Raw genomic sequence first — 13,350 nt, 5'->3', positions numbered from 1 at the left:
TCTCACCTTACTTTCACTAATAATTTTCAAGGAGCCTGGAAACCTGTGGACAGGCCATTAAATTTAACGATCAGCTTAAATATTGCACCAATTGAGTGATTAGCATCTATAAATAGACAACAATGCACTTCCAAAGGGAATGCAATCAGCCTACAGCAGTCTAATTAAGCACGCAAGTTACCAGACCCAATATGGCTCCAGTTGAACTCGCATGTTTTCACATGCACCTAAATCAATGGGATCCTTGAGGTCAAAATTCCTCCCATGTCTCTCTTTCCTGTTATTTCTCTCTGCATCCTCTTCTCTTTTCCTTCTCATTATTTCTATCTTGTCTCCTTTCCCCATTGCCCATTCTCTTTCTAATCCTTTTTTCCAATTTTTGCCTCTTTCATCCTATCTCCTCTTCTCTCATCACTTCTATCTCTTCCAAGCACTTTCATTCTCTCTCTTTTTCTTCTCCATTATGTTTTCTAGACTCAAGATACACACATATAAATAAGTGACAGAGAGAGCGGAGAAAAATGATGGATGAAGTCTTCAGAAAATGCTTGCAGCATAGCTGTTGTCTGTATTTCCCATTCCTGTACTGGAGAAACAAGTACATTTTGGAAAATAGGACAGATTGAGGGGAAAGGGATATGTTACCAGGTGTCCTTCAATCTAAATGGGCCACCAAGAGCCCAATAAAAGAGTTACTTTTATTTGAGTTGAGGGCTAAGCCAAGACAAATTATTTTGATTGTTGAAACAAGCCCTTGAACTTTAGTTTGAACAATGATGGGGGGGGAAATAATATTAAGGAAAGAATGTGACAATTTGGATTTGCTTTCATTGTGAAAACTACGGTTTTGAATAAGCGTGCATTTTTGTCAGTATGATGATGTCTTAGGGCGCTGTTACCCTGTGCTGCCAGTTTGATCCTGTAGCTGCAGCATACTGTTTGCAACTGGCAATGCTGTGTTACATCATGGGCAGCCGATGGATGTGAATTACACAGGGGCCCCCAAGTAAATGCCACAAGGAATTAAAATCAAGCTTGGGTCTTCATTCCAATATAATACATGTTTCATATTTTGAAACTGCAAGTGGAATGTCTGCACACTCATGGCAGTGGGAAAGCACACAGCTTCACTTCCCCAGAGATCCACTGGATCACTAAAGCATTGTTCTAAATTGTTTAATGGAATTGTATTCCCCTGTGCTGTATAATAAAATTGTAACTGGTTCATTAAAAACATTTACAATTTCATTACACTTAAAATCTTCATTTGTACAATATCAAACCCAAGTAATGAGAGGTGTCCTTGCTGGCAGAGTATTCTCACACAGCCTGATGCAGTAAGATTCAGCTCCAGAGTTTAAGGGAGCATTTTTAACCTGTCCATTGGAAGTGACAAGATTGGGTAGAATGCTGATTTTACTCCTGGTTTTGTTTATCATGGAAGAGTATTGGAGGGGAGTATAAAATTGGCCTTCCACCCAGTGAGTTCACTTATAATTATCCCATTATTGTCACTTCTCCATTATAATCTACCTAGTAAGTAGTCTCACAACACCAGTTTAAAGTCCAACAGGCTTATTTGGTAGCATGAGCTTTCGGAGCACTACTCCTTCATTAAGTGAGTCACCTGATGACTCACCTGATGAAGAGACAGTGCTCCGAAAACTCGTGCTCCCAAATAACCTGTTGGACTTTAACCTGGTGTTGTGAGACTTCTTCCTGTGCCCACCCCAATCCAATGCCAGCATCTCCACGTCATAATCTACCTATACCAAAGGTAAGAACATAGTTCTCATAATTGTTTCATTGATTTTCAGTCATCAATTTAATTCTTTAACATTCTGATTTGCAGAAAGTCATGCACACAAGGAAGCGTCACTCAGAACTCTATCATGAACTAAATCAGAAATTCCACACCTTGGACAGATTCCGAGATCCCGAACACTCAGGATTTAAGGTGAGGAAAGTTAATGTACCTCAGAATTCTGCATGTCCTTGTTTTTTTTTAATTTTAATTAGCACTGTTTTGCTAAATGATATCAGAGGCCTGCTTTGAATCATGATCATTGAGATTTAAATCCAGATTCCAAACCATGACAAAACAACAATGTTAGATAAGTAAAGGTATACATTACAATAAGCACTGTTCTTGAACAAATGTTTCAAACATTCATGCAAATTGTTTTCTTTGGCCTTATAAAGCAGGAATGAAAATCTAAAATATGTTGAAAGTCTTGTGTATCCTCATATTTCATACCAAATTTTCCTTTTCAAAATTCTTTATCTACATTTTTAATGGATGTTACCTATGTCAACTTGTCACACCATAATTACACCTCCTCACTATTCGTAACCGGGGCTCAGTTTTACATCCTAAAGTTTAATTTATATTGTAGAAAGCTCCATTGTTCAACTAATTGCAGCTATCTGCTTCCCAAATTGTTGTAGGCTTTGCTTTTTAGCAGTAAATAATAATAAAAAATAGTTTACACACATGACCTGGTCTACTGATCCTTCAGCACTTCATCATAAAAGGTGAGAAACTTAGTCCCGGCTCTGTTCAGGTGCAACTCATCCGATTTGTACAGGCCCCATCTCTCCCAGACTCAATCCCAATGTCCCAAGAATCTAAAGCCCTCCCTCCTATGCCACCTTTTCAGCCATACATGAACCTTCTTATCTTCTTATTGCTATACTCTTTCATGCATGGGACTGGGGATAATCTAAAACTAAATCATTTAAAGTCCTGCTTGCTAATTTTCTACTTAGCTCCCTAAAGTCTGACTATAGGACTTTCTACCTATGTCGTTGGTGCCAATGCGGACCACAATTGCTGGCTGTTCACCCTCCCCTGTCAATGTGGTCTACAGCTACCCTTGACCTTGGCACCAGGGAGGCAACGAACCATCCTGGGTTCACACCTGTAGCCACTGAAATGGCTAGTTTGCCCCCAGCTATCAAATCACCTAGTCTTTCTTATAGACTTTATTGTACCCCTCCTAAGCAGCTGAGCCACTCGTGATACCATGGACCTGGCTCTAGCTGCAGATCTCAGAATAACCAACACTCCCATCAGTATTCAGAACTGAATATTCATTGAGAATTGGATGCACTGAATGGACTCATGAACTACCTGCCTGTTTCTTTTTGACTGCTTAGTGCTCACCCTTTCCCACACACTCCCCCTTCCCCTTTCCACCCCTTCCTGCATACTTTAGGTTATGGGGTGATTACATCTCTACATATGTGCTGTTCACATAGCTCTCAGCCTCATGGATGCATCATAGTGACACCTGCAGCCACTCAAGTTCCAAAACCCAGAGATGAAGTTACTGAAACTGATGACACTTCCTGCACAAATGGTTGTCCAGGGCATGGGAAGTGTCCTGGACATCCCACATTGCACATGATGTGCACTTTTGAGGTTGGAGCGGCCAGCCATTCTTATTTATTATTTATTATTATTTATTAATTAGCCTTGCCACTGCTAAAAAAAACCTTTCTATTACTAATACAAAGTATTCTCTGGGCAGTGAGTTTCTTAGAGATGTGTCAAAAGATTTGGTCTATGAGTTACTGAATTTGCTGGTAGAAGTTTAAAGGAGGCTATTGTCACAGGGTACAGTCACAATCAAAGGAGAAAGTTGGTGGAAGTGCAAGGCTCATGCAACAGGCTGTGGTAGAGGGGTGGTGTAGGGGGCGGGGTGGCGGGTAATGGATGGCCTTGAAAAGATGGTGTGGTCTCAGAAATTCAGGATACAGCTGGGCTTAACAGCAAGGGTCAGGAGGGACATGGGCAAGTCAACAGGAAAGAGAACAGCACAGAGATCAAGAGTGTCAGCATAAATAATAATAGGATCCAGGCTAATGCAGGGTGCGTGGTGTCTGTATGATTACAGGAGAGAAAAGAATTAGGAGCTAGTGATTGTGGAGCAAGATAGGGGCAGTTTGTTGGGTAACGGAGGGAGGGTAGAATGTGTTTGAAGTGTTACCAAACCTCAAACGCACTACTTTCAATATCTAAAAGTTGTTGAGTTGTTACTGAAACTTCATAAGCAATCAATAGGGGAGGGTCCTCAGAACAAGTGGGAGCTCTTATTGACTCATCATTTGGCCAAGTGAAGGTGCAGCCTATTAATTATTAGGTCACTCCATGGGAAACCAGACTCAACTGAATAATGCTCTTGCGGTTTTGATACTCAATAACATCCAATGTCCAATGACATCCAGCAGACGTGGCAGAGAGACTTCACCGGGGAGCATTCTAGGAGTCTCTGCAGTCATCCTGATTGTATAGAGTGTAGAGGAAGAACTGGTGTCAAGGAGCAGTTAAACCCAAAACAGCTTGAAAGTTGTTTAAATTCTGAAGTCACCATGAATGCACTCATGTCACACTCACACCTGTCCCCAAAGACAGAACAAGAAATACGGATTCATAGGGAGGAGCAACATGAGAGTACCATTTGTCTCCTTGGAATCACTCCACAATGCAGACTGATAAGGGTTATCATGTCCCTGCATCCCAATCACCACTTGCACATTATAAATATATATCCCTGAACATCTTAATCATGGTAAGAAGTCTCACAACACCAGCTTAATGTCCAACAGGTTTATTTGGTAGTAAACGCCACTAGCTTTCGGAATGCTGTTCCTTCATCAGGTGAGTGGAGAGTCCACTGGTGGCTCAAGTTCTTGAGGACCTCTGCCTGCTGAGTGCCTCCTCTGCCACAAGTGCACCATTTCTGGTCTGACTTGCAGGAGGTGATAGGATCATTGGCACAGGGGAGTGGAGTGGCAAGGCACTATTGGAGTGCCTGGGATGAAGCACCCAGAGTGTCTGACAAGCGCTTTCCCTCCCTATGGGTGCCTGAAAGCATCTCTGTGACTCGTTGAGAATGGGCACCTGGAGCAAGGTCAAGAAGTCCTATTCCCCTCTTGCCTAGTCACTGCTGCACTGCGTCCATGTCTAGAGCAATGGCGTGCAGTCCAAGTACACATCCAGCAGCCACTGTGCATTCTAATGGATCTGGGTCTCCAAAGCAGTCATGTCACCTTCTTTGGTGGCAGCCCAGCTTTCACGTGCTGGAGACAGAATGTGGAAGGACTCCTCCAGCCCTCAGTCCAGGCTACGCATGGCCTTTGGCAGTCCTGCCTGATGTTTCCCTGCTTGTTTCTGCATTTCCAACAGGTATGTTAGTGCTGAGTCCAGAGACTCATCACCTGCTCGGGCTGAGCTGGGGTCTGGTCTCCAGCAAAGCCAATATCAGAGACCTCGGCTGTCATTTTCTGTACCAGCTGTGGACCCATGTCAGTGATGTGCTCCCCAGATTGCAACCTCCAAACCTACCCTAGAACCTGGACTCACCAAGATGACTGTACCTGCATTGGTGGATGGTGCAGGTGAACACCCTGATGAGGGATCTCCCTGAAAAGTGGGCTTGGGGCTGAGGCTATGGTATGTGCACTTGGCAGTCTTCCCTCTTCTCTTTCTGGTCCCTGAAATAAGGAAATAAAAGATTTAGTAATTGACTAAGCAGGCTCATAAATTAAAGAGATCTCACAGTCAGTGTGAGCAAATTACAACTGCTGACTGGGTGCATCCTCACTGGCTTCTGGGGGAATCCTATCTTGCCTTCAGAACAAGCACAGTCATGGTCTTCACTGACTATGTAAGTGGCCTGTTCCTCATAAGGGGTGCAAACTTGGAGGTCTGCCATTTCCCGTCTGGCCTTGGTCAATTCCCTCTTGTTGTGGACATTGTTTTCCTGCAGAAGGATGAAAGAATGGATTGTCATGAGCAGTTTTGGAGCACTCAGGTCTATGGCAGTTCTGAGCCCTGCCCAGTCAGTTACTGATTAGGAACCTGTGTCCTCTAACTGACAGGAGATTGAGAACATTGAATGGCTGGCACACATTCAATGCTGATTCCACCTGCTGATCTTGTATGACATCCATGTGCACCTGAACCATCTGACTGGGTGGCACAGTAGCACAGTGGTTAGCACTGCTGCTCTTAGCAAAGTGTTTGAAAAGGCTCCCCGTGGTTGGCTACTGCAGAAAATGCAGATGCATGGGATTGAGGGTGATTTAGCAGTTTGGATCAGGCATTGGCTAGCTGATAGAAGACAGAGGGTGGTGGTTGATAGGAAATATTCAACCTGGAGTTCAGTTACAAGTGGCGTACCTCAAGAATGCGTTTTGAGGCCACTGCTGTTTGTCATTTTTATAAATGACCTAGATGAGGGTGTAGAAGAATGGGTTAGTAAATTTGCTGACAACACCAAAGTCGGAGGAGTTGTAGACAGTGAGGATGGATGTTACAGTTTGCAGAGGGACATAGATAAGCTGCAGAGCTGGGCCGAGAGGTGGCAAATGGAGTTTAATATGGAAAAGTGTGAGGTGATTCACTTTGGTAAGAGTAACAGGAATACAGAATATAGGGCTAATGGAAGGACTCTTAGTAGTGTTGACAAGCATAGCTCCCTGAAAGTTGGCACCCAGGTTGATAAGGTTGTTAAGAAGGCATATGGTGTGTTAGCTTTTATTGGTAGAGGGATTGAATTTTGGAGCCGTGAGGTCATGTAGCAACTGTACAAAACTCTGGTGCAGCCGCACTCAGAATATTACGTACAGTTCTGGTCACCGCATTATAAGAAAGATGTGGAGGCATTGGAAAGGGTACAGAAGAGGTTTACCAGGATGTTGCCTGGTATGGTGGGAAGGTCTTATGAGGAAAGGCTGAGGAACTTGAGGTTATTTTCATTGGAGAGAAGAAGGTTACGAGGTGACCTAATTGAGGCATACAAGATGATCAGAGGGTTAGATAGGGTGGACAGTGAGAGCCTTTTTCCTCGGATGGTGATGGCTAACACGAGGGGACATAGCTTTAAATTAAGGGGTGGTAATTATAGGACGGATGTCAGAGGTAGGTTCTTTACTCAGAGGGTAGTAAGGGTGTGGAATGCCCTGCCTGCAGCAGTTGTGGACTCGCCAACTTTAAGGGCGTTCAAATGGTCAGTGGATAGGCATATGGATAACATTGGAATAGTTTAAGTTAGAAGGTCATTAGATTGGTTCCACTGGTCGGCGCAACATCGAGGGCCGAAGGGCCTGTACTGCGCTGTAATGTTCTATGTTCTACAGCTCCAGGGACCTGAGTTCCCTGGCTTGAGTCGCTGTCTGTGTGGAGTTTGCACATTCTCCTCGTGTTTGCGTGGGTTTCCTCCAGGTGCTCCTGTTTCCTCCCACAGTCCAGAAGTGTGCGGGTTAGATTGATTGGCCACGCTAAAATTACCCTTAGTGTCTTGAGATGCTTAGGTTAGAGGGATTAGTGAGTAAATATGTAGGGATATGGAGTAGGGACTGGGTGGGATTGTGGTCAGTGCAGACGCGATGGGCTGAATGGCCTCTTTCTGTACTGTAGGGTTTCTGTGATTCTCTGATTCTATGACTACTTGATACCCCTATGAGAATGTTAGTTTGCAATGAACAGACAGTGCACTTAACCTGGTGGTACAGCAGGTCATTCATTACCTCACAGAATGTTGGCTGGTTCTTTTTTTGGGCCCCATGTACACTGACCACCCCATTAACCTGTTCCCAGACTGTCATGGTCAGATGGGAAGAATGCTGGGAAACAGCACCTCCAGCTTTTTCTGGATTGCTGGAGGAAAGTCTCCAAGGGAGGCTTTGCTGAGCCGCTGGGGTTAAAGGTTGATTTCTTTTTAGCTGTTTCTGTCTGGAGTTGCTGGTTGTGAATGGCTGTCTGGATGGCGTTTAAATATGGCACTCAGATCTTCAATCACTCCCACTTCCGTGCCTGCTATTGAACTTAAACCTCAGAGCGGAAAATTCTATCTGGAATCCCTGATATTCAGTCTTTCTCATACAGAATTTATTTAATGATTAAATTTGGCAGAAAAACAATATATATGTAAAATGACCAATTGCTTTTGCCTTATAAACTGGTGTATTTGATTTACCGGATACATCATGACTTTATGCCGAAGGGCAGAAGTTATAGCTGGGGGAAAGGTAATTATGAGGCTATTAGGCAAGATTTAGGATACATAGGGTGGAGTAGGAAATTGCAGGGGCTGGGAACATCTGAAATGTGGAGCTTATTCAAGGAGCAGCTACTGCGAGTCCTTGATAAATATGTACCTGTCAGTCAGGGAGGAAGTGGTAGAGTGAGGGAACCATGGTGTACTAAGGAAGTTGTATCTCTGGTGAAGAGGAAGAAGGAGGCTTATGTAAAGATGAGACGTGAAGGCTCAGTTAGGGCACTGGGGAGTTATGAAATAGCCAGGAAGGAGTTAAAGAGACAGTTAAGAAGAGCCAGAAGAGGACATGAGATGACTTTGGCGGATAGGATCAAGGAACATCCTAAAGCTTTCTATAGGTATGTTAAGAATAAAAGATTGGTTAGGGCAAGATTAGGGCCAGTTAGAGACAGCAGTGGGAAGTTGTGCGTGGAACCTGAAGAGATAGGTGAGGCACTGAATGAGTATTTTTCAACAGTATTCACACAGGAGAAAGTCAGTGTAGTCGAGGAGAATACTGCGATACCAGGTAGTAGACTAGATGAGATTGAGGTACATAAGGAGGAGGTGTTGGCAATTCTTGAGAGTGTGAAAATACGTAAGTCCCCTGGGCCGGATGGGATTTACCCTAGGATTCTCTGGGAGGCTAGGGAGGAGATTGCAGAGCCTTTGGCTTTGATCTTCATGTCGTCATTGGCTTCAGGTATAGTGCCGGAAGACTGGAGGATAGCAAATGTTGTCCCCTTGTTCAAGAAAGGGAGTAGAGACCATCCTGGGAATTATAGACCAGTGAGCCTTACTTCTGTTGTGGGCAAAGTTTTGGAAAGAATTATAAGGGGTAGGATTTATAATCATCTAGAGGGAAATAAATTGATTAGAGATAGTCAACACGGTTTTGTGAAGGGTAGGTCGTGCCTCACAAACCTTATCGAGTTTTTTGAAAAGGTGACCAAAGAGGTGGATGAGGGTAAGGCAGTTGACGTGGTGTATATGGATTTTAGGAAAGCGTTTGATAAGGTTCCCCATGGTTGGCTACTGCAGAAAATGCAGATGCATGGGATTGAGGGTGATTTAGCAGTTTGGATCAGGAATTGGCTAGCTGATAGAAGACAGAGGGTGGTAGTTGATGGGAAATATTCAACCTGGAGTGCAGTTACAAGTGGTGTACCTCAAGGATGTGTTTTGGGGCCACTGCTGTTTGTCATTTTTATAAATGACCTAGGTGACGGTGTAGAAGGATGGATTAGTAAATTTGCTGACGACACCAAGGTCAGAGGAGTTGTAGACAGTGAGGATGGATGTTACAGTTTGCAGAGGGACATAGATAAGCTGCAGAGCTGGGCTGAGAGGTGGCAAATGGAGTTTAATACGGAAAAGTGTGAGGTGATTCACTTTGTTAAGAATAACAGGAGTACAGAATATAGGTCTAATGGAAGGACTCTTAGTAGTGTGGACGAGCAGAGGGACCTCGGGGTACATGTGCAAAGCTCCCTGAAAGTTGGCACCCAGGTTGTTAAGGTTGTTAGGAAGGCGTACGGTGTGTTGGCTTTTATTGGTAGAGGGATTGAATTTTGGAGCCATGAGGTTATGTTACAACTGTACAAAACTCTGGTGCGGCCGCACTTGGAGTATTGTGTACAGTTCTGGTCTCCGCATTATAAGAAAGATGTGGAGGAATTGGAAAGGGTGCAGAGGAGGTTTACCAGGATGTTGCTTGGTATGGTGGGAAGGTCTTATGAGGAAAGGCTGAGGGACTTGAGGTTATTTTTATTAGAGAGAAGAAGGTTACGAGGTGACCTGATTGAGGCATACAAGATGATCAGAGGATTAGATAGGGTGGACAGTGAGAGCCTTTTACCTCGGATGGAGATGGCTAACACAAGGGGACATAGCTTTAAATTAAGGGGTGGTAATTATAGGACGGATGTCAGAGGTAGGTTCTTTACTCAGAGGGTAGTAAGGGCGTGGAATGCCCTGCCTGCAGCAGTTGTGAACTCGCCAACTTTAAGGGCATTCAAATGGTCAGTGGATAGGCATATGGATAGCATTGGAATAGTTTAGGTTAGAGGGTCATTAGATTGGTTCCACTGGTCAGCGCAACATCGAGGGCCGAAGGGCCTGTACTGCGCTGTAATGTTCTATCTATCTATCTATCTTATATGATGATGTAAAACAAGTGGCAGATTCTCCCAATTTTTATTTGCATTGACTTCAGTTATCCACATGTCACTGACATGTTTGCCAACATTGGTTTAATCTTACATGATACAAAACTAAATTTTATTACTAAGTTTATACATTTGACCATGAATGTTGATATGATCCTTCCTTCACAGTAAAATTGTGCTTACATATTGGATATATTTTTCAAGCATCTGACATTGATTGTTTTCATTAAATAATATGTAAACTGCTCTGGCCATCATATGTCACTATTTGTGACCTGATAGCTACACTCATTTAATTCTAGTCTCCTGAATACCTCAGTTCAATTTCTTCACTGTTGGTGTCTGTGCCTTTAGCTGCGTAGGCTCTTAGCTCTTGAATTCTTTCCTGACATCTTTCTGCTTCTCTACTTCATTTTTTTCCTTAAAACCTTCCTCATTGTCCAAGCTTTGAGTCATCTGATCTATCATCTCCTTGTGTGGGTTATGTCATATTTTGTTTATCGTGCTCCTATAAAGTGCATGGGATGTTTTCTAACATAAAAGTACTATAAAAGTAAAACTTGTTGAAATTGATAGTGTTGGTGGTTATTTTTCAGTCTGTGTACTTTTCATTGTTGTGCCACAATATTCATGAAGTTACAAAATAGTCCACTGGTCACTTGTGAGGATTTTTTCAGAGAGTATGCTGCTACCTGACTTTAACTGTAAATCCCACTGCATGGCTTAAGATGGTTGGCAATGCAAGCCCAACCTGTCCAATCTGACACGTGTCCAAATCCACATTGTCAACAGGCAGAACATATGTCCCAGTGTGATTGCCTGATCTTTTTTATTGCTTAGCAGTGCACACAGGTTGTTCCACAGGATGTGAGAAAATCCCGTGACTTCACCTTCAGAACATAGAGAAAGTGTTCAGTAAGCATATCAATTAAAATTATTATGTACGCACAGCAGCAGGTACCACAAATTATATACATTGTGTAGCAAAATATAGCAGGGAACATATCAAAGCTTTAGTTTAATCAAGAAGTCCAGATGCTGTTGACAAGCAGTCAGTGTTCTACTCACATGGTTCATGGCATACCTGCTGACCTTCCAAGAGTCAGGCAGCCATTATTTGTCTGAGAAAAGACAATTATATAACGCTGTCAGAATTTATGTGCTGAGGGTGCCACTGGGTCTGACAGTACACAGCTCACCCTCAGAGCCCCCGACCCTTGGTTTGATGCTAAGTTTGTATTGAGTTCAGTGATCTCCTTATAGTAATTTTAATAGTGATAAAATTTTCCTCACTGTCTATACATACAGCTCCTCGAGCCAGCTCAATCATTCAATTAGATCATAACTGAATTTTGCCCCATTTACTTGCACTAGTTCCATATCGCTTGATGTTCTGATCAAGCAAACACTATCAATCTTATCTTGAAATCTCCAGTCAACAGCCTTTTTGGGTAGTAAGTTCTTCCACTAGTCTTTTTGTGAAAGGTTCTTCCTCATTTTCCTCCAAAATTCCTCGGTGTAATTTTCAGATGTTGATTTCCTCACTAGAGAGAATTATTTCTCTGTATCTATACTTGTATTCCAAATCCCTTCAGATAAAGGCCAGTATTCCATTAGTCTTTTCAGTTTGAGTTAGGGAGGTGAAACCCTTCAGACTTTGCTCTCCTGTTCATGATCTTGCAACCCGACTGAAAACCACATCAGATGGGCTTGACTGTGATGCCCATTGCAGTTACATTCACTGTCTAGATTCAATTTGGGAACACAGAGGGGAAATAGAAAGACACCATCTAATGCAGCACATAATTCCAATTGGCTTCTGCATTCTAACTTCAGTGTGATTCATAGATGACAATATTTTCTGTTTTATTTCTTTTCACAGCAAGAGAAGCAATGTAGCATTTCCTCAGCAGAAGCTGAAAAGAGCACGCCAACTGTAAGTATAACAGGGCAGCTATTCCAGTTACTGTGCAGGAATGAATACTGGGCAGTTGGTGATTTGAAGGAGCTAGGCTGGGTACTCCAAGCAATTTGATGAACATTTCTGCGTAAATACACAAAAGTACAAAGATCAGCATGCAGGGCATTATAAAAATAGTTGACCTACACAGGAAAAATAGTGAGTGAAATTGTACAAAGTCACAGGAAATGCAGGAATTAGATAATTGAGAGTGTTAATGGGTACTCACGTTACAGTGGTGCAGTGTTTATTCAAACTGGTTATTATAATATAGCATTAATTATAAAAGGAGTTACCCAGAGAAGGATGTACCTATTGGGATGGATTTTTGTACTACCCTGCCACTGATTTGAAGGTGACGTGCATGTAAAATCCAGCAGGTGACCTTCCCACTACCTACACACCCAGACCAATGGGGTGGGGAGCGGGTGGGGGGTGGTGGCTGGAGGAGGCATCGGGTGGCCGGAGGAGGCATCGGGTGGCCATCCAACCTTGGGCCTAAAGTCGCTGAACTAGCCAAGTAATGATAAGTTTAGGATCTCATCCTACATGTTACAACTGTGCAAAACTGGTGCGGCCGCACTTGGAGTATTGCGTACAGTTCTGGTCGTCACATTATAAGAAAGATGTGGAGGCACTGGAAAGGGTGCAGAGGAGGTTTATCAGGATGTTGCCTGGTATGGTGAGAAGGTCTTATGAGGAAAGGCTGAGGGACTTGAGGTTATTTTCATTAGAGAGAAGAAGGTTACGAGGTGACCTAATTGAGGCATACAAGATGATCAGATGATTGGATAGGGTGGACAGTGAGAGCCTTTTACCTTGGATGGTGATGGCTAACACAAGGGGACTTAGCTTTAATTTAAGGGGTGGTAGTTATAGGACGGATGTCAGAGGTAGGTTCTTTACTCAGAGGGTAGTAAGGGCGTGGAATGCCCTGCCTGCAGCAGTTGTGAACTCGCCAACTTTAAGGGCGTTCAAATGGTCAGTGGACAGGCATATGGATAACATTGGAATAGTTTAGGTTAGAGGGTCATTAGATTGGTTCTACTGGTCGGCACAACATCGAGGGCTGAAGGGCCTGTACTGCGCTGTAATGTTCTATGTTCATCCCACCCTGCCAGCATTTTACTTACAACAGGAAGAAACTCATGCCATGCAGGAACCTCAATAGCTTTAG

General features: G+C 43.3%; 1 protein-coding gene across 6 annotated transcripts in view; it reads left to right on the top strand.

Moving 5' to 3' along the window:
- The window catches only part of adgrb2 (adhesion G protein-coupled receptor B2), a 930,376-nt gene that overhangs the window by 906,166 nt on the left and 10,860 nt on the right, over positions 1 to 13,350 (top strand). For all 6 annotated transcript variants that reach the window (XM_080211622.1, XM_080211621.1, XM_080211620.1 and 3 more), the window contains 2 exons: positions 1,853 to 1,957; positions 12,096 to 12,149. In XM_080211622.1, the coding sequence (XP_080067748.1) occupies positions 1,853 to 1,957; positions 12,096 to 12,149 (159 nt within the window). The remainder of the gene's footprint in view (positions 1 to 1,852; positions 1,958 to 12,095; positions 12,150 to 13,350) is intronic.

Source organism: Carcharhinus amblyrhynchos, chromosome 24 (assembly GCF_965287045.1).
Source record: "Carcharhinus amblyrhynchos chromosome 24, sCarAmb.v2.hapA, whole genome shotgun sequence".
Taxonomy (NCBI): Eukaryota; Metazoa; Chordata; class Chondrichthyes; order Carcharhiniformes; family Carcharhinidae; genus Carcharhinus; species Carcharhinus amblyrhynchos.
This window is presented reverse-complemented; position numbering and strand designations above follow the sequence as displayed.